The 22245-nt window shown below is 47.5% G+C and overlaps 1 protein-coding gene across 4 annotated transcripts in view; it reads right to left on the bottom strand.

Moving 5' to 3' along the window:
* The window catches only part of LOC131280966 (myosin heavy chain, non-muscle), a 39053-nt gene extending 17446 nt beyond the window's left edge, over positions 1 to 21607 (bottom strand). For all 4 annotated transcript variants that reach the window (XM_058310216.1, XM_058310213.1, XM_058310215.1 and 1 more), the window contains exons 1-3: positions 21420 to 21607; positions 16868 to 17083; positions 228 to 384 (exon numbers count right to left, since the gene is read on the bottom strand). In XM_058310216.1, coding sequence (XP_058166199.1) covers positions 228 to 384; positions 16868 to 17083; positions 21420 to 21554 — 508 coding nt within the window. In that variant the 5' untranslated portion in view covers positions 21555 to 21607. The remainder of the gene's footprint in view (positions 1 to 227; positions 385 to 16867; positions 17084 to 21419) is intronic.
* Between the last annotated feature and the right edge of the window lie 638 nt (positions 21608 to 22245).

The following is a 22245-nucleotide window of genomic DNA, read 5'->3' as shown; positions in this document are numbered from 1 at the left end:
AGCCACTGGATCGTGCCACACACGCGTAGTGACCCACACACCACTTATTGTTGATGTCTCCGAGTCGTCGGGATCATAAACGTCGTCATTGTCACATACTCAAGATAGTCTCGAGACTCTCCCTCTCTCTCTCGCTCTTCCTCTGTCCGTCTGGGTGCAAGTGCAGTGATGCCACCTGCCCGGGATGCCTCGATCAGCCTCGGTTTGGCTTCGCCTACGTTACCTACCCTGAAGCATCGATCTATACGCGGTGTCTGTGATCGCAAAGACGTGTGGCGGCACCTCGTGCCGTTTGATGCCTTTGTACTTCTCCATGATCTTCTCGGTGTAGATGGGCAGCTTCTTGTACGGGTTAACCACCACGCAGAAAAGGCCGGAGTAGGTCTAGAAAGAAGCAGAATTGAGAATGGTACGTTAGCATTGTGTCCATTTAAATTATTTATATTTTTCCCATTTCCCTAATTATTTGTGTGCTTCTACCGTTTCATATGAAATATCTGTCAACATTGTTGCTCAATAAATTCCCAACAGCCCATGTCCCTCCCACCTCCCGGTCCAAATTTATCCTTAGCTCTTCCTCATTCATCACATGGAGCCGGCGCTCATCACTTGGGGTGTTGCTCGGATTTTCACCTTCGACTCTATAAATATGCACACTTTCTGCGTTCTGCCCACATTTATCTTTCCCGTCCATCCATCCTGCGGTTCACCTGCGGCATTAAAATTCACCCATAGGCCAACATGTTGGAGCAGTTTGGATTTCTGGCGTGAAATGTGTAAATACGATCCTCAACCGCCGAACGAAGAGAGCCCAACCGAACGGGAATGTCCAACCACTAAAAGGCGACTGCTGTTAGAATGTCGTAAAAATTCCCACCAACGTCACGACGATGTTGCAAAAGGTTTGGGGAGAGTGGAACGAATATTCGTGAATATTTCGCATTGCATGAAAATTTATCCATCCACTTGAGAAAGGAGGAAAATAAAATTATACTCCGCGCATGGGGAGACTCTTCTTGGATGGCAATTTTATTGCTTTTTTTGATGCGCGAATTTGATATGTGGCACAGAAAAAAATAAGAAATCTTAATAAGATGATTAGTATTCAAAATTTAGTTTTGAAATACCGGATTTGGATTTATATTATGCTTTAGCCACTTTCACCCGGTTTTTTTTACAACATAAAGATTCTTCTCTTCATACTTTTGCATGACCAGTTTCTATGGAGTTTTCTCTAGATTCAACCAATGAACCGAAACACCACAGCAGAGCGCAAAAACGCTTCATAAAGCAATTTTCCATAACCGAGGATCGGCGCGCTGTTTATTTACAATATCTTCTATTTTCTTTCGTTTCCTTTTTCTACAGCCAGAACTATTTCCATTCGCTTGCTTCGTTCTCCCAGTTGTGCCGATTTCAAGATCATCTGAGATCGCGTATTTATTTATGACGGCTATTTATAGGCCGATGGTGATGGTGATGGTGGTGGTGGTGGTGGTGCACTTGATGCATGAAGCCATTAGACGCTCCATACCCAGAAGGGGGTAAGCATCCCACACCATCTCGGTGGTACGTGCAGCAAGCAAGTATGAGCAAACATATTCAATTACCGTCAAGCATGTATTCGCTGCTAATTAGATGTCAAGATCCATTCATGCAGACAAAGAACTGAAGTAAGATCCAACAATCCAACACATTTGGTAGCGTTGGAAAACCTGGATCTACATGGTATAGTTCATTATAGTGTAAAATAAATGATAAAAGTGGGACGGATTAACGTCTGGAGCAACTTTTTGGAAGCTTTATTAATCATATTTGAAAGTAGTCCAGTGATTGCCTTCTCTTAGTTAGCTCCCCAACTAGGCATGAGCATGTGTAACATCGGCTCTGCTTGCCCCGAGGAGTTAATCTTATCGAAGTGGCCAATCTTATCAGCGAATGTTTGTCTAATTAGTCTTCAAACACTTTCTGCCGATTGATTAACTATTGAGACTGGTTGGCAGCTACTTCTACAACAACATCGCGCAGGCCCACATTTAACGAAGCCGGCGCGTATGGCTCGCAATTATGAAACATAAAACTGTTTTAAACCAAAACTTTAAAACAAGGAAGAAACAACGCTGCACACTCTTTGCCGGGGCGAATTGTGTTTTCCAAACAGACGCAAAACCACACACGATCATCACGAACCAAACGCTACCGTGCGGTTTCACAACAAATAGCAAATGAAGAAAATTCTTTCCCGTGGACTAATGCCTCCCCTTTTTACGCTTCTCGTTTTACAAATGGTAAATGTAAAACAAAATGGTCTTCTGCCAAGACTAGATTCGTCTCAAGTCTCAACACCATTTTTGCGTGTTTTTGTAGCTTGAAAGTGTTTTGTGACATGCAAAACCAAACAATGATAAATCATATCGGATGAAGAACGGCGCATTCTTCAACCAAATTGTTTTTGAATCTGAATACATTTCGAAAACACAGGTTTTTGTATACTTTACACGCGTTCCACCATGATTCCACCCACTTTCTTCCAATTTTCAGCAGGATTTATATACTCTTTTTCGACAGGTTTGTTTGCCCGTTTTGCAGTCATTAAGCATTCCTCCAAGCAAAATTCATTCACGGGCACACCACAAAATACATAAATAATCCGACACATGACGGTCATTAATCCTTACAACGTCAAAACCTACGAGAGACGAAAGGCAAGTTGTTGGAATGCCAAAAAATTCAACACTTCCTCACATGATGTGTTGAGCTGTAAAACTGGAAATAAACAATCGGGCAGTGGCAGTGGAATTCTATTGATAAGGATAGTTCAGAAAAAAGTCACCAGTTTTGCTTCAGAGACTAGACCACGACTCCACCGAAAGAATCCTCAAAAACATGAAGTGATAGACGCTACTCCCGGGCGCACGCGAGAGCTCGATTCACCTATTAGAGCTTATTAGTCATGATAAATTGATCAATAAAACTCGTTTGCGTGCCCATGGAACAAAACTAGACTATCATCATCATCATGTAGCGGACTTCGTCGTCGATCGCTTTTGTTTAGTATCACACCGGATGAACATAATAAGTGAAGGTAGCCAGTTTCGCTCTATGTTTCTGCATTATCAATAAGGTGGCTAAGTTCTCCTTCAGTTTTATGTTGGTTGATCTATTTTTCAATTGGATTTACCGCTTAGGAAGAGAGTTTCGGCGCGACATCTTTGTTACGTGGACCAAACATCGTGCCCGGAATATCGTGCTCATGAGAAGGTTTACTAACAGTTTGTTTGCGAATGGGAAACATCAACGTGTAATGGACAACGAAGCTAGAACCTGAACCTGTTCTGTTCCATTCCTGAGCGGGAGGAAGGTTCGACCAGTCGCTGATGATCAAGATCCGACCACAGACCGGGCCATATTAGGCCTCAACAACGTCCGTGTGTTCTTGTGTGTGTGTGCGACCTCATTTGAGTGTGCTTGTGAAACGGAGTTTTTTTTTGGGGAATAGAAAATTACAGAGGATGTGAACAAAATAAAACTCGAGAAAAATCGACGGACAATCGGACGGACTTAAGAATTGGACTGGAGGATCTCCCGAAAGAACCGCCGAAGAAACCCGCCTGGTTCTACGCCTGTTTGTGTGGGTGTAGGCTGTTCAACTCCGCGACCTTCGCCGCGGTTAGCCCGCGACTTGGATCCCGAGATAAACCCCGCCGAAAAATTCACAACTACTTCCACCGAACTTAACGGAACACGGTGACAAACGGCCATATTTTTGGCTGCCTCTTCTCCCTTTTTCGCGCTTCAGTTAATGTGCGCGTGAGGGCAGGTGAACCCAAATGTGGTACGCGAACGAGAGAACCACCAACCCCAAAAAAGCACCGAAGACAGGAGTCCACTGCTGGAAAACTGAAAAAGGCAGGCACACGATCTTCCAGCCATATCTTCGTGGGCAACTCTCCAAACGCAAGACTCTCTTCTCAAGACGTATGGTCAAGAGGTTCGTGTGATCTCGAACCTCTGCCGTAGCGGAGGAGTCGTGTTATTACGCAGCGCAACATTAGACCTCGGAGAACCACTCCGTTTCATTCCTCCGTTGCGTCTTTCGCCGTCCATTTCGACCCATCCGCGGCCGGAATTCATTGTTGCCCCACTGCCAAGGGTACCATGGCACGTATTCAAGGTCACCGTGTATCCTGTGCCGAGAGAGGTCTTCCTCTACGGTTGTGGCTATTCCCAAAGCTATTCCGCGGGCATTAGAGAAGTAAGAGAGAGAACAAATTTGCAGTTCCGGTCGCTTCGATCGCTTCTGTGTTCGCCTGCCGACAATGCAGCAACCATAGCTCATCAATTTGATTCACTTTTCATGTTTGGCATAATGCTACGTCGTTCTAGCGATCATACGGGTGAGCGTTTGCATGTTATGGAGAAACGCCACACCGTACCGACTATACCTCAGAATGGCACAGACAGGATGTAAGTTCAAACTCGTGACGAGACTATCCAACGATTTCAACGTGGCGGGAGGAGTAGTGCAAGTGATTGATGACCGATGGGCAAGTATGGCCTGAAGAATGTCACTTTCCTTGCGTGGAATGCTAATACGAGACGCCGATCGTAGCTCATTCCTTCCTCGTATCATATGACGCTGAGAATACCAACTCCATTTCAATCGTGGGACTTGCGGAGTTGGGAGACTTGGCATGTGCTTATGTAAGTAATAATTCAAAGGACTTTTCGAACATGCCTTTTAGCTTGGAGACCCTAGTCCATCCCTCTGGTGACTCATCTGACTCGTTTGACGCCGGTTGACGACAAAACGGTAGATGAAGTTCGCTCACACCAGTGATCGCTAGTTGGCGTGGAAGTTCGCACAAGTTCATGGTGATGATCATTGGAGCACCGCCATCCCGCGATTCAGTTCAGTGGTCGAAAGTAGAATGATTGAGAGATGAAGTTGGGAAGCAAATTTTCAAACAAGCGCTCGTACGACTCGTATACAATACGGAATAATTATAAAACTCACACCTGGATGAACCTGGTGTAGGTAGGCTTGGGGTAGCGGGCCTCATGGCCACAACAACCGTGATGGGGAAGCACAGCTTAACAAAAGCCTAACGCGCTCGGCATTCGAGGTGGCAACGTGTCGGTCAAACAAAGCCTGTTCGAGCGGGGTCTCGCCTGTACATTACTCGCGGATGAGGTAGTTGTTGCCCCCATAGATGAGCCACCGGATGAGCCTGACGTAATACGATACACACGGCGGTAAAGCGTCAGTTTGAAGGTTAGCCCATAGCTGTTGTTACCAGGAGATGAGCCCTCAAGCTACCTCCATCTCAAGAAGAGTCCTGCTGTTTGTTTGCTTTGGAAAGTTATTGCTCAAGTGTCTTCATCAAACAAGAGCCACATTTGCACAGGCGATTTTCGCAACTTTGACCCCATAAATGCAATCTTGGTTTCTTTGCCAACCCCCAACATGGACCACTCCTCCTCCCTTCATTGCACAGGGGGTTGGCATAAGGAAGTGTTTTCTTTTGCTTTACTCTCCAACAAACGGTTTCTTTCTTCGTTCATACGCTCGCGATCGTATATCTTGAAACATTATCGTATTGGTCAACAAGTAAGATATCGCACAAGTTTCGCGTAGCTGCAAAGTTTGCCCTGGTACTGGCTGGCTCTGTCCGGCGTGCCACTCGCCCTCGGACAACAGCGGCATAACGTCTTATTCTTCTCATCTTACCCCCTACCAACGGTCGTTAGCCGCATGTGGAATCTTCCTTTTTTTCTCTGCCCGCTTCTGTGAACGATGATAAAAAGAGCACACGCCTTTTTTTCCTCCTTTCTGCCTCTCGTTATCTCGTTCTGTCCTTCGATCATACGATCGAGGGGCCACAACTCGAACGACACAACCGGCGTATAAAAACGCGATTGAAATTCAATGAATCATAGACAAACAATTCCACGGTTTGATTTCTTCGCGCCGCAGCACGTCGTGCTTCTCTAATAAAGATATTTTTCTTCGCCACGCTTGTGCCTCGACACACACACACACATTCCAGCGAGCGTTTGTGTGCGGTGATCAATATCGACCCGTATAAATCACAAGCAAAATGCATCATTTAGCAAAACACTGTTCAAGAATGGCGCCAATACGGAAGATTGGTTTATTATCCTCCAACCGGGAAGGGGAGATCTTCGGACAAGCTGTTGCACGTGCAAGCATTGTATGCATCTTTGCAGATGCACACGCGACGCCATCTTGCCGCCCAAGATGCACCACCACACATTGACCTCCTTTCGCTTGCTGCAGGTAACAAAGGAGTTTCCCATATTAACGGCCCTGCCGCAGCCGGGGTCGATTCTCGATCGTCGGAATGACGCAAGCAAACTCTAATGGGTTTCCCTGCCTTAAGGTCCCCCCGCCGCTCCACCGGGAGGCATGTGTGTGTGAGTGTATGTCTCCTTCTCAGGTCCTTTCCACGAACGACAATGGCGCAGTAATGGAGCGTATCTCGTCGTGCCTGCTGCTGTCGCCGGCTCGAGGGTCAATCGGGGACCTCACGAGGGCCGCCTGCTGTTGCTAAAGTGACAATTGAAGGTTAATAACACCGTCTGAGAAACACCACATCTTCTTCCTTCCGTCCGCCCCACGCAAGAAAGCGAAACTTATCGCGGGGACACGATTGTTTTTCAATCCGCTTGACTTACGCTTGCGGATCGGATAACCGACTCGATTGTGGCAGTTTAAAACGATCGGATTATGACACTTTCAGTCTGAATCACCCCCATCAGTGACGATTTAGTACTCCTCGACACATGGATTACCGCAGCACAACACAACGCCACCACCTGTGTTGGTGGTCGTTAAGGACCAAGCGTGAGTCGAGGACTTGTTGCAAATCCGATAAACAAGCAAATGCAGAAGGGAATTGTGGTAGCCGACAATTGTTTTCCTGATTCCTACCATTTGAGAGCCATTTAAAACGCGGTTAGGTAAAGAAAGCCCAAAAGTTACTCAAAGTGCAGTACCTTCCTTCACTTTCATTCCCAGTGCGAAAAGCCCAATGGCGTCGAATGACTAATCGTAAATGGAGAAGCCATGTCTGGTGCTATCGCGGGAGGGAGGAAGTGGTCAAGAAATGCTTTCACAATGCACTTCCAAGAAAGTGTGTCAAATGAATCATACACCGCCTGGTTATGCTGACCATACTCAAAAGGTATTTAAATCTGCTAAAGATAGGAGGACACCCTGAAAAGTCAACAGGTATGAAATGACTGTGTTACGCACCCCCCTTTTTTTTAAATGTTACCCACCCTCCCAGTTTTCCCAGTCCCCCATACTGAAGAAGAAAAACAACCACAAAAAAGGCATACCAAATCTTGCCCATTGGCGCCATTCTTTGCCGTCAATTCGGGCGCATAATGCGCACGCTGCGTCGGTCTGTCACCGTTCTCTACCGTCGACCTCCAATCCCCGCTTTACCTTAATCGGGGGATGCTGAGACCTTGCCTAGAGGAGTTTGCCATTTTTGGAAGTAACACAAACCACAGGGGCAAGCGCAGTAGCGATAAATTCCCATCGAACCAACAGAGCCAACACAGAATGGTGCTATGATCGCTCGTCGCTCGCTATTTCTTTCCTTCTCACTTGGGCCACCACGTTTGGGGTTGGCACAGAGTTCGGTATCGCTCGCTCCGCAGATGTCTATCACAGCGCACAGCGTGACCCACTGACAGTTTGGAGCCGCATTCGGAAGGGTTACATCGAGTGAATACTGGCCGACTGTGCGTGACCTTCCTCACCAGCGCGAGCGTCCGGAGCGAATGTATCCGGCGCCAACCGAACTCACTCTAGGTTCACCACCAGATGGTGAGCTACACCCGATCACGAACGCTGGTGGCGCCAACGCTTGGCCAAAGTGATAATTGGACATTCAGCAATTCAGCAGCTGGCACCGAAGGCACGGATCTATAATGCGAAACCAACAATGCTGACCAGCGAGCAGAGATTCGCTTCGCAGAAGTGTCCTACCATGAGAGGATCAACGTGCGGGGTAGTTTATGATGCGTTCGCGCACAACTGGACCACGGCGACAACGATACGCTGAAAATCCAGTGTATGCCTGTGTGTTTGTGTGTATAAAACGTGGAGGATACGTGGCGAAGGCTTCTCAACGCGACAAGCGATGTGTGGTGCTGAAAACATTCGTTCCATATTTGGTCAAAAGCAAATTATGGCTTTAAAACGAAAACCAGCAAGCAATTGGCATCGATCGGTCGGTCCCTAGTCTGCCCGCCCGTTCGCCTCCTCATGCTTGCAGCATTATGCAGAGATATTTATGCACCTCTCAGACCGCATAAGGCGAACCTCATAACCCGTGATGTTACTGTCGGAGGGATGAAGGGCACGCAAAAGACAGCAGTCGGTGATGCAATGCCGAAAAATTCCAGGTTAAGTGCTACAATAAACATCTGATCTTCTGATTTTCTGACGATTGCATATTTTACCAATCGGATTGCGCGTCGAAAAGAGGTGATAATCTATAGACTAAAAAGCATTAAAACAAAATTAAATTCACTTCATATGATATCATTCAGTACAATCGAACGCAAAGGAGCAAGCCCAGATTGGTGTTAGTATGACATTTCGTCGATCAGCGCCTAAGTAGTCATCAGATTACAGCCCTTTCTGTAGTGATGATTGTCAAACACTATATCCCCCTGATAGCCAAGTAGTGAAGCCGTCGCAAACAGCTTCAAGTCAAGTTCACGTTCTAACAGCTCATTCCAACAGCAGACCTTTGGAAATCATTGGAGAGATAAGAAACGGAATGTGCCTCCTCGTTCGTTGCTTGTCTCTTTACTCAGACATGAAGTAAGCAGTTTAAAAAAAGCACCTGTAAGTACCACCTTTGTCACCGAGCTTCAACAAGCAAGTACCAAACCAAAAGCCACCAAACCAAAGCGTCAGTATCTCGCAGGTAGTAGTGGATGAGTCATGACTGGCTTTGCTCGATGGCCATTCACAGGCATTGGAGCATGGCCACAGCAGCGAAAGCTGAAGATGTCGTACACGAGTTTCCTTGTATGGCAAGCACGCGCTCTCCTCTTCACTTCTCGTCGGTATCCTTCAAAAAGACGTTCGTGTGACAAACAAATCACTTTGTTTGATCTCCAAACATTTTGTGAGCATTTCGGCTCGCCTTTTGTGTCCCGTTAATGTTGACTAAATGAGTTTGGTGCAAAAACAACTTCATATGTTTTTTAGATATCCCAATGTATTCATTTCTCTCAACCCTCACGCCGGAGCATTCAACCGTCACTACCGCGTTGCACACGGGATTAAATTTCATCACGTTATACACCCTTGGCCCCTTCTCTCTTACACCAAAGTATCGGAGTGCTTGGCGATCGATACCCAACTCCTTCAAAGGATCATCACATAAGGTCGTCACAGACACACACACACACACACACACACACACACACACACACACAAACATCATTATCTATATCATGACGACGTCGTCGTTGGCATCGATCGGACGACGGAATGTAATCAAATGAGACAGATGAGTACGGACAAACAGGTGTGTAATTAACCTGTTGCGCACCAAATTTTCCTTATGTGGCGGGACGTTTGCATGGATCGTTTGCAGTCAGAAAAGCAGTTGCAGGAAAATGCAGAAGCAGATTGTGACGGAACAGGCCGGCTTGCCGCCCTCCATTGGACCGAAAATGGAAAGTAGCTTCGCAGAGTGTACGATTACGTTCGATTGTGATCTCCCGGTGACATGTTGCTGCACACGAGGAATTTAAACAGTGCTTATACACGCACATATCTAGGTGTCATGCGTTTTTCTTAACATAGTTGAGCCCTCAACCACATGAACAAGAACATGGATATCCGACGAAGCAGTTTGAGTGAAAAGTTCGACTCTGAAATTGTTGTTATAAGTTGTCAAAATAGGTCGTCAGAATGCGTATTTCACCGGTTTTGTTATGGTTAGCAGCCAGCGGCAAATAAACAACGTTAACACAGCCGCGCTGCCCTCGCAGGAAACAATCGGATAATTAAATATTTATGAAGGAAGCACACTTCACTTACTGAAGCGATACGGAGGGGAAAACGCCTTGTAAAATAATCCGGTTCCGTTTCCTTAATCAGAGGAAAAAAGCAGGTTGGCTGGTTGAGTTATCACCGAATGCCTTTTTGCTGTAAGCCATTGAAGTTACACAGTGTAAAAGGAAAACTCGTGCCTTCGGTGAAGAAGGTAAGTTCTGTAGACCTATTGCAAAGCAACTTCCACCAGCCCAGAGTTAAAGCCAGAGGTCATGTTGTAGAAAGTTTGTCAACAAACACCGACCTATTGCGCATACACAGTACGTAACAATATTCTGAGTTTCTGCTGACGGAAGAACAAAGCCAAGGTTTCCAGTTTTATCACTGCTTGTTCGAAACACCTCAAAGTGTCTTCAAATCCACCACCACCGCAGCACTGTTGCTTTTTGACATCAACGATCATTAGTCGGACTTCGTGATCGTTCCACGATTTACATTCCAAACGCACACCGTCGGTACGCAAAACTAAAGTCGCTCGAAACACCGAACAGACTGTGTCAAACGATGATCCCTATCTTTCTGGGCGGTCTATGTGTGTTTGTGCCTCTGCCGAGCAACAGTGGAACAATTGTGAGCTTAGTCCTCGACCAGGGGATGCCAAAGACGATGATCAAGCGGCCGGGATGGCGATCGTTCGACTTTGACAGAATACTGATGAACGTTGAGGTGATCGTTGGAATTTGTTGGGCTTAACGAAGTATGCTGCAACCCCTTTCCCAAAACCTGGAGCTACCCCTACTCTACTGAGGATATACATGAAGATCGTTTCCAAACTTTAAGCTTCGATAATAACCAACTTCCAAAACACCTTTACTCTTCTGCCTTGAACTAGTTTCAAGAGTTGTTTTATCAAGTACCCGCATTACAAAAAAAGCACATCGAAGCGAAGACACACAACCAGAACAGACCCCCAACCAGTCTAAGTCTGTCACAGCTGTCTGATGGTTTATCGAACAAGTTTATGACTTATGATTGTAGAGCCCAACAACAGGCGCAAGCATTTGTACTACAGTAGCATACACTACACACTCTATATACAAACCAGACGGTCGTGTTCGCAGCCTAACGGACTGATTACTCATAACAAGAATGCTGACACTCATTCCCATTAGACCTACCGTGAAGATAAGGAAGTGTCTCACTCTCCCCCTCTTGGGATGAAAGTTTATTAAACCCTCACAACAAGCATTGCCCTCGGTCGTCATTGAAATATGATGTTGCGATCTCGTTACCGTAAAGAAACGACGATCGCGTTGGTTGCCAGAGCTAGCCGGGCTAGTGAAAACCGGAAAAAGGCCACAGAAACCACGCACAGCAACGTGTTTGAGTGACGGGTCAGTGGTTTACAGTAGCTGTAGCCCGTCCGTCGTTCGTTGATAACTGAATGTTCCTTCTCTCGAGAAAATGTTGCTCTCATGCAGTATCCTACTGAAGGACGATGATTGACTTCTATGTAGAAATCAAGGCAAGTATTCGTTCGAATTATTGGTATGTGGAGTCAAAGTCTATTACAGTTGTGCACTAAACGGTAGCATCACGAATCAGCTCTGAAGCATCAATTCCCAACAATTATTCAATTTGTAACATAAAACCACCATGTGCAAAGAGACCCCAAAGACCTTGTCAAGAGGCATGCATATCAGAATCAGAAGTTCACGCACACACACCCCAGCGTTTACCACCGTTTGCCGGGGAGGTGCTGCTACAGTGATTAAATAATTAATATGACAACAAGCGAATAAATTAAGAAACCATTATTCAAATTGCCCCCAACAGAATGTCACGACAGGCCGCGCCGCCACACGCTCCACATACAACGAACAGGGCGCATTAAAAAGCTTTGCCGTTGAATGTGATTGTATGACGTTTGCGGATTTGGCTTCTGTGCAGCAAAGCAGTGGATCGGCGGCTCCAACATGAGAGACGAGGTTAAAGGAAGGTACGCATGCTAGGGCTGCCCGCTTTTGCAAACTCCTCGGTTGTTGCGTTGGTGGAAACAACTGTGAAACAACTCTCGGGGGGCGGCAGGCGGTCTTTCTCTTTTGTTGTGAGATCACACTAGGAGAGTAAACGCGGAAATCGTCATAAGAGAAGCCGCGCACGGGCCCATGTACCTTGATGGTTGTTCGTGTGGGAAGGGGACTGAGACGACGAAGACGATAGGAAGAGACCTCGTCACTTCGGTGTCTATTATTCCGACAAGCTACATAGGAGGACTACACACACACATTGCGTGGGGAGGACATGGACTACAACATGTGCAACGTCTTACAAAGGGTCGCCGCCTAATGCATTCCAAAGTGTCCGTAAATTTCGCGCCTCACTTAATTCCCGTTAAATTGTAAGGTGCGCAAATTGATTTACTTCAAACGAAGCGCGACCCTATTAGAGGCATGCATGCATGGTGTTGTATGTGCGATGATCGCCCTACTACCAATTTTGAATGAACTCAAGCCTATCCCCGTGGATCGGAGCGAGACGCAGCGACTGACTTATGCTCCGTCGCATTCGCGCTGTAGGGCCGACAATTTTCGACCCGCCCGCGAGCGTAACTTATATGAAGAGTGAGCAAAACTTGTATGAAGCCTGAGCACGCGTGGATACAAACAAGTGCGAAGCCCTCAAAGAGCGCAATTCGCTCCATACAATTACACGCTCTCCACCGTACGGCAGTGCAGAGAGTGTACGCGAAGACCCCGCGAGAGCCTTAAATGGCCTGCTCTTGGTTGAGGCCTACGCTAGCGATCGCTAACGATGCATGCAAACGCATGTAGCTAGATATATATTGTACATTTAGCGCGCCATTCTCAAGCAAGAGCGCCGGTCTAGTGGTTAGCGTACACAGACCGGAGTTGGAGAGGTTGGGTTCGAATCCCGCTGTGTGCTCGAGGCATGAGAGTGTTGTAGAAGGCAGAAGAGAGAAGGGGGCCCATCAGGGCTCTCCTCTTTTTGTTTTTGCCGGCTTTGCTCCGAATGAATTATCCCGGTTTAACTGGACGATCGTTGAGAGAACCGTTGACAAAACCGGGACCCATTTTGTATGGAGAAATGTTCATTTTGTGTTGGATGGGCGGTAGCAGTTGATAGCGATGATCCTCCTACGGAATTCCCTACTACCAATTTTGAATGAACTCAGGCCTATCCCCGTGGATCGGAGCGAGACGCAGCGACTGACTTATGCTCCGTCGCATTCGCGCTGCAGGGCCGACAATTTTCGACCCGCCCGCGAGCGTAACTTATATGAAGAGTGAGCAAAACTTGTATGAAGCCTGAGCACGCGTGGATACAAACAAGTGCGAAGCCCTCAAAGAGCGCAATTCGCTCCATACAATTACACGCTCTCCACCGTACGGCAGTGCAGAGAGTGTACGCGAAGACCCCGCGAGAGCCTTAAATGGCCTGCTCTTGGTTGAGGCCTACGCTAGCGATCGCTAACGATGCATGCAAACGCATGTAGCTAGATATATATTGTACATTTAGCGCGCCATTCTCAAGCAAGAGCGCCGGTCTAGTGGATAGCGTACACAGACCGGAGTTGGAGAGGTTGGGTTCGAATCCCGCTGTGTGCTCGAGGCATGAGAGTGTTGTAGAAGGCAGAAGAGAGAAGGGGGGGGCCCATCAGGGCTCTCCTCTTTTTGTTTTTGCCGGCTTTGCTCCGAATGAATTATCCCGGTTTAACTGGACGATCGTTGAGAGAACCGTTGACAAAACCGGGACCCATTTTGTATGGAGAAATGTTCATTTTGTGTTGGATGGGTTGCAAAGTGTGTGGACTAGTAGGCTCCAGAAATTGTTACTCCAATATCTGGAAGGTAAACGAGAATGATATTTCAAAAGCTGGGAGTTCCTACAACGGCAACGGCTCTATCGATCACCGATCACCAAACCTTTCCGGACATACAATTCAAGCAGATGTTGCATATATTGGACATAACCGGAACATGTGTGCGTACGACACGTTTGATGTTTGAATCAGTTCAATCAGTTCTTCCCAGCTGACTGTAACGCATCGCAAGCTATAGTCCCACATGATCTGCACATCTGCAGTTCTCAATGAACTAACGCCACAACAAGAAGACTTGGATGGTTAGGTTAGCTGCGCAGACCGCCACCAACCGATTGGCGGTCGACGCTGCCGCCGGTCCCCGCCGCCATTGAACCGAAACGGGAAAAATGGGTTTTAGATTAAATTGTTTATGTGTGTCGCGCTCTGCGGCCGTCCCCCATCCATCTACCAGGCCTTCCCTTTCCCCCGCGTACAACAGCGCGTGTGCGTGTACAACATACAAGGTTTGTTGTGGCCCGCCAACTTCCTGTACCGCCTCCGCAGCAGTGGCGTTGGCCAAGCGCTAGCGGAAAGGCGTTGTTTAATGTTACCATTTCAATCGATCTCCAACGGGGAGAAGGATCCCAGGGGGGGGAGGAGGGGGAGCCACAAAAACGGAATCATCAAACAACCACCACCACAATGCGGCGTGAGATGCCATCCACGGGGAAGACAGACAACAGGAGATCGCTGTCGTATGATCGGCTTTTCGCTTCCTCGGAGCCTCGCTTGCTGCTGCTGTCTTCGTTCGCGGTTTCTCTATACTTGCACAATAAACGCCACCAGATTCAACAAGAGACCGGCCCCCGAAGAAGTTCCCGGGGGGAAAAGGGGGGCGGAATCAGAAGAGAGTGAGTTAGTGTGCCTTTCTTCTCCGGTATTTTCCGATTCCCATAAATTCATAAATCTCGGGGTTCGTGCGTTTGGTTGGTTGCGTTCCTCGTTCGTCCACTACTCCCCCGCCCGCCCGTTGGCGCATTACGAAACGAGACGATCTCCTTCAACTGCAACAAGAGATGTTCCCCCCCCCCCCGTTGGCGAGACCTCATCTACATCCCCCCTTCCCTCCTCCATTGGCTTCAATAACAAATATGTATCGCTTCCCATATCCAACCCGATCTTTCGCTCTTTGTTACTAAACATGGCCGTGGCCTATGTGGCTTTCTTTGTCTCTCTAACGCGGATGGTGGGTGCGGGAACTCCACTTCCAAACTAAATGAAGACACAGCAGTACCACGAGCACGATGATCTTCCGCGGACGTCGGGAAACGGTCTCAAAAAACGCTCGTTTCATTTTATCGAGAAACCGTATGATCTATCCTCGGGATCGCTACTAAGTTCGGACGCAGAAAATACTGAACTTCTCACCAGTGACGACATGTGTTGACATCATCAAGTTTGGCAAAACTGATAAATAAAACTCTACCAACATAAAAGGATACTTGCAAAGTGGTAAATTGTACAAGCCGTCGCGATAGCCAAATTCGTCAAACAACTCCTTCTCGAAAGATGTAGCTGTGGCAAGGCTTATCTTTTGCCTTGCCTCGAATTGCATTCCAGCCAACCAACATGAAGAAGGCTTCTCGTCGAGAAACAACCTTCGCCACCAAAACGCTACATTAAATCCCTTCCCCCGAAACCGGCAGCCGGGGAGCGACAGTTCGGATCGGATGCAATTAGCATCATTTTAAAAGCGCCCCCCTTCTGTTACCTCTTAACGCTCACCACGTCCTTCCCACGAGGGCAGCCAGCGTCACTCTACTCTCTGTATGTGATTGTTTTAAGTTACGTTTTCGCCACAAACAACAAGCAGTGCTTCGGCAGCGCATTAAAACCAACCGACCAACACAAGACGGACACAATCAAGGAAAACTGTTGAAGAAACACGTCGTCGTCTCTCGAGTGACCTCCTCTTTTGCGGGGTTTCTCCGGTGGAATTGAAGTGTCCGCAGCGACAATGGAAAAATGGACCCCTCGGAACCGGGGACATAACTCGTAGAGGTGATGAGCCACTCTTCTCCATCCTGCTTACCCACTTGCTTCGTCTTACTTCGTATCAATAAATCGGCGAACTGGCCCGAAACAGGATTTTCAACCGGAATGGAATTGTTATAATGACAATTTTTCTTTCCCTCTCTCTCTCGATGGTTTGACATTTTGTTGTTCTTGTAACTCCCGCAAGCATCGTTTCGGCTTCTCCAACTTTACCTTCTTGCGTGGACTGATTTATTCGACGACGTCCTTAATTGATTGATACATTGTCACGCGCATATTTCCCACCCGTGGTGCGTTGCGTAACCCCCTCACCGGAGAGGACGGTATTTGTCCTGCCTTCCTTAAAAGGATGCAAAAAAGAAAGTATCTAAATATGTGTGCGCCCAAAACGAAGGGCGCGAGCGAACAGCATTCCTGCCAAATTCTTCACTCACCGGCGGACATTTTAAATCTTGTGGACGACCGCCGCGGCAAAGGCTGAGGGGTGACCTTTTCTGTTGTCTCCCAGTCGGAGGAGGAGGGCACAGGCAAATGGAACCGCCGCGCTGATCACAGTTCGTAGAGTTCGGTAAAAAAGGCAAAGGTTACCCCACATTATGAAAAGCTGCACACACTCAAAACCCGGCCCCGGGTTGGTTTCCCTCCTTGTGGTCTCTCCTCCGTCGCCGTAAATGGTAAGGTGGAGCGCACCAAATAAGGATCACCATAATATGGTGGTTATGCTTTGCTTATTGCTCAACGGCCCAACAGCCAGTCCAGGGCCATTCTTGCGCGGAACGGTTAGAGTCCCCCGGGGGCTCCGAGTTGGGGCCTGGTCTGGTGATAGATTTCTTTCCCGTCCAAAATCTGCTGAAGACAAGCCGAGAGACCATCTGGTCTGGGGGCCGCTTTCCTTTCCCCAAAAAATATGTAGTACAGCAGCATTTACTTACGTATATCAAACCGGAGTAGTATCGGTCCTTGATGTTGTGAAGGACGGAGGCTTCGTTCAGGCACGTCAGCTCGGCCATATCTTCGACTTTGTCGAATTTGGGCGGGTTCATTTTCTGGATGTCATCCTTAAGTACCAGCACGCGTTTGCCGGTTTCGGCCAGCTCGACCTCGACCTCATCGCCGCGCTCGCCCTTGATGCTGGCAGCGACGAAGCCCTGTAAAAACGAAAGGAGAATAAAGTATACATTAGAATACATCTCTACCACTGAACAACAACTGATTCGCGAGGATGTCCTTGGTGCGGTGGTAGGTCGAGGGCACACCACGTAAGTGGCTTTAAATCTGAATTCAGGGATCCCTTGTATTACGAACGGTAAGCCGTTCCGTCGATCGGATACATTAACCCTGTAGAGGCTAAATTCCTCTAGGGGGATATATCTAGGAGCCATCTTATAAGAATTGAAAATAACAAATTCCACCATCACGAAAGGACTAAATACATAAACTACTTCTATCTAATAAGCCCTGAGCGAAACCGGTAGTTAGGCCAAAGAAGAAGGTTCTACCATTCATGGAAAATTTCCGAAGTTTGCAAGGATCTCTCAGGAAGAAGGGAGAGTTCATCTGCGCCATTTTCACGACCCGTGTAAAAAACATTTCTCCGAATTCAACCGAAGTCAACAAAAACGGGTTCCTGCTGACCTACATATGGAAAGGCGAGACCTGGCCAGGACTGGATCGAAAGGAGAAGGCAAGTACTGGATAGGACGCAGTCCCTCCTGCCCAGAACTTCCAGATCCTCCGCGGTTCGATGAGCGGCCAGCAGGTTCCACTTAATTTCACCTCTCCGTTGCACGAACTCGATGCTCAGGGTGCGCCCTCCCTTCCATATAGAGAGGCACAGCCTCCAAGATGCCGGGCCTCCATAAAGAAGCGAACGTGATGGTGGCGGTGGCGGTGTTGGTGGTGGTACTACAGCGCCGTGTATGGGACAAGGTCTACCAGGGGGAGACTGGAGTTGACCGTATATGGCAGTGTTTAGTCGCCGAACGCGGTTTTGTTGTTCAGCACAGCAGACCCAGTTCTGGCCCCGAGAGAGTGTCTGGCGGCCTCGGTTCGGGTGGCGATATGGCATCATGGAGATCTCCATTGATCGAAGGGGGAGATCTCGTGTGCCGTCGTAGTAATTTTACGCTCTTCTCGAGAGCAAGCTACTGGCATACTTCGCTGTGGCGCCGATCGGGGGTCACTTCTCCGTTCGAGATACGCTGTCCAAGATTGGCAAGGACGCAATGTACCCGTGTGCATACGGGAAACTAACCTTGGAGAGGATAAAACAAGATACAAGTTGTGAAGTACGGAGACGACTCCAAAAAGATTCTTCACACTGTTGAGTCCAAGACTTGAAGAAGCTTTGAGAGGAGAATCATAAACGAAGTTTAATCAAGCGATTTGTTGCAAAAAGGTTCAAAACAAAAGATCCTTTGGATCGCGATTGAAAATAAGAAAATGGAAGCTTGAAACAAACAGCATATTTTGCGGATTAAATAGCACACTGAAGCCGACTATTTCTGTATATCATGACTCACACTCACGTTTCTTGTGTGTGAGCTCGAACTGATCATCTTCTGTGTTTATTACTTTTGTTCCTGTTAATCCGTACGAACCTCAGCATGTATTCTGACATCAAGAGCAAGAGGTTCGACTTTCGACCACAGTGGAACTCTGACTAGAGATTACGACCACAAAAAGGTTTCATCAACTGAACAACTCTTCAAGAGATTACACAGAAAGCCATACAAACGTACTTACAACATTTACACGAGCCGAAAACGAATTGAATTGTTTGATTTCGAATATCCTCTTAGTCATGCGTGCGTATACCTCAAAAACTAACCAAATCCGTACTCGTGCCGGTGTATGACACACCACCCTCGATCGTTGGTATCTGTGACTCGGCATCATAAGATGATGACGCGAGTTTTGCCTGGCTTGGGTATCTTTTGGGCGGGTGTATGTGAGTTTTCTTTTCTTCCGAAAACGTTTTCACGCTTACCATTCGCCCGCCCGGCCGGCCAGGAGGATGCAAATGTGCGTTTTCGGGGCGTTATCTTTCGTTTCGCGGCCAACTGTTTACTTAACATTGGCTATTTACTTTAACCACAGTCAGCCTCCATCCCCCGCGCGGCTAGGACGCAGGGACCACCGACAGGTTTGTGTGATTATTTCTCTTTCTTGGAAAATGGCTCCAACCCCGTCGGCGTGGACGTGCACCCTCCTTTCCCGCCTTTTATCCACCATCGAAGAAAATACAGGAATCGATGGAAGAGCGGGATGCCGAGTGGCGATCTAGTGTACAAAACCGGAACAGCCGAAAAAGAAACGACCATCACAACGTGCGCCCCAGGGTCGGTCGAAATCAAGGCAAGCAAAAAAAAAAAAAAAAGAGATTCTTTCCACAATGTTTAATGTCTGGTTCCTGTCGGCGGAGACCAGCCCTGTGTCCCTCCCGTCAACCGTCTCGCACCGCCTTTGCGCGGTTGAAATCTTTCGTTACGGTTCAAGTGGGGCGAAAAAAAAACCTTAACCACCTCATCGCTTCCTTCGATTGGAGGAAGAAAATGAACGCCGAGATGGTGACGTCACCTGTGTATCGATGATACAAGGAGAGAACGCTCAAAAGGGTTAGTGATGCTGTGTTTCCTTTGATGAATTAAAGGGATTTTTACACAAGCAGTAATTCATATCCACAATTGGGAGTGTTAGATGTGTCTGTTGTGTTCCAATCCATTCTGTGCCTCTTCAGCTAAACAAATGATACCTTGTTTGGTTAAATTTGCAAGGAATGCAAAACACTACGAGATGGTCTTGGCAACAGCCGTTGCGGATGGGAGTTGAACCAGCATCTTGATCGACTCGCAGCGCCACCCAACATCGAAACCAAACAACACCATACACACCAGCAGCCAGCCAGCCAACCATCCAGTCAGGTCAATGTCTTCGGTTCATCTTTGCAAATGCTTTGCACTGTTGTTTTCTTTCGTGCACTGCCCTGTTCTCATTCTAACCCTCAAAACGGCCGTTATGTGTCGTTCGAAATGAGTGAGAAGGGTAAAACAGACGTCTTTTTGCACATGTGCAACACCGACGGTTGCATGCAGCGCCAACTAAAATGCAGCAAACGCCAGCCGCCGCAAAATGCAGTACACACTGGCGTTTGGCTGTATTAGTGCCGGCGCCGCCGACGACGACGACGGATACATGCAAAAAAGCCGAACCAACGGAAGACGAGATAATAAAGAGATGAAGTGAAACCATGCACTTCGTCGTTCGCGCTGGATCCTCCAGGACGTCGTATTCCAGACGGTTCTCCAAATGCGAAGGGCTTCGTGGGCAAAGGTTCGCAGGATGCCCGCACACACCTACAATTGGTGCTGGAGCATAAACCACTACAGCCAAAACGTTTGCCAATGTGTCTACGACCGGCTGACTCCGGGTGGTCTTCGTACGGTGGTAAACTTTGACTCGTCGAGTCACCGGCCGGCATGCCTGGGGTGGGTTTCGCCGCACATCCCATCCCTTCTCTTTCCGGTTACTCGTTAAAAATGTATGATCCAATCTTCCAAGTACGATTACGAACGGGGTGCGTCCGTCGCGGCATTCGGCGAAACTCCGAAATCGCCGTGTCTTTCTCGATCAAAAATCAATCAAAACTTCCCGTCCCTTCCCAACGGAGGAAATTTCGATGATGTTCCCTTTATCATGCCCACCTTCTCTCACCGCTCCCTGCAGAGCAAATGCCATATATATATTTGATAAACCCCATCACTACCCCACCACCGACCCAATGCGCTTTTTATCGTTATCTTATCAGAGGTAAAACATCGACGTGCTATAGGTAGTATGTGTTTTCCCTTTTTTTTGTCTCTTAACTCTTATTCTTTTTTCGCAAGTTACCAAAGTTATCAGGGCAAACATAACAACAACACGTACGGCAGAACTAAACAACCACACCGGAACGGAACTGCGTAACCGCCGCGAAAAGGCGAGGAGAACCGCCGCGTCCTGTCGACGTTGGTCAATTCTCCTGCCGGCCAGAGACGTAAAAAAGAAAAATACTGCAGACGTGGGGACCGATAAGCCTTTTACTCCGGGCAGGAAGTGGCATCATCGTTTGTCGGGTTGAAAGATAAGTTTTTAATCACTCTAGGGCCAGGCCCACACTGGCAAACTTCATAACATTGTTGTTTTGTTCAACTTGAAACATCAATCTTTTAGTGCAGTGAGGATAGAGGAAGATCTTCATTCATTTCTCTTCCACAATGAACAATCCAGCCAACCAGTGATTATGCTTATTTACGACGAACTCGAAGACAACCAGATCTAACTGTATTTTTCGTTGGGATGTTCATATTACACCGAACCCATCGGAAATGTCGATGAAATCAGGTTTTCGAAGGCGGCGTTTCGTCGATGTCGATCAGTCATTGTACGGGAATTCGGGATGACTCATGGGGAACCACACACCAGCGATGGACACCGCACACTCACCTGTGATTCGTGCGGCACCCAGACGAGCCGCTTCTGTGTCCATTCCGCCTGCGTGGCCGGATCGTTGAACGAGTTTCGCTCGACGGAAAGATACTTCAACTCCGGGTCGTTGCGGTCCCGCAAGTCCTCTGCCATTATTGTCGATTGTTCTTCTGCTGCTGCTGGTGTTGCTGATGATGCTGATAATGCTGCTGCAGCACACTCTGGGGATCAAGCGTCTGAGGCGCTGATGCTGGGGCGGGTTGTGATAGCTTTGTTGTCAATGGTTTCGCACCAGACACTTGATGGTTTCTTGTTTCTTCTGGGGTTGTTGACGATGGCTTTGATTAAAATTCACCTTTTTCTTCTCGCACACTCACTGTCGCACTCTCACACCCACACTCTTGGCACGCACAGTAGCCGGTTGGAATGGCTTGCTTTTCCCTTTCACTGTTTGCTCAATTCAACGCCACGCACACACATAAAAAAACACACTTTGTAGAGATTTACAAAATAAAAAAGAGAAATAAATATTTGAAACAACGTTGCACCAACAAGATAAAACCATTATCTCAGATTCATTTTGCTGAAAATTTCACAAAACCACCGAGCAAACTAATCCTTCTCGCGACGGGTTGTCCTATCCTGGTGTTCGTCTGCTTCCTCCAGCAGGCGTCACACATCAGTTTTCCACAAAGAAACTGATCGTATCAAGAGCGTAATTATTTTTAAGATGTGTTCTCCCGATTTCCAGCCACCATTGATATCCTAAAACCGACCGACGTCTGGCTAAGTGTTTTCACTCCAATATATAACATCTACAGGCAGAAGCTCACGCGTATCATTA

Source organism: Anopheles ziemanni, chromosome 2 (genome assembly GCF_943734765.1).
Source record: "Anopheles ziemanni chromosome 2, idAnoZiCoDA_A2_x.2, whole genome shotgun sequence".
NCBI lineage: Eukaryota > Metazoa > Arthropoda > Insecta > Diptera > Culicidae > Anopheles > Anopheles ziemanni.
Note: the sequence above shows the minus strand (reverse complement) of the source record. Positions and strands in the feature narration are given on the sequence as shown.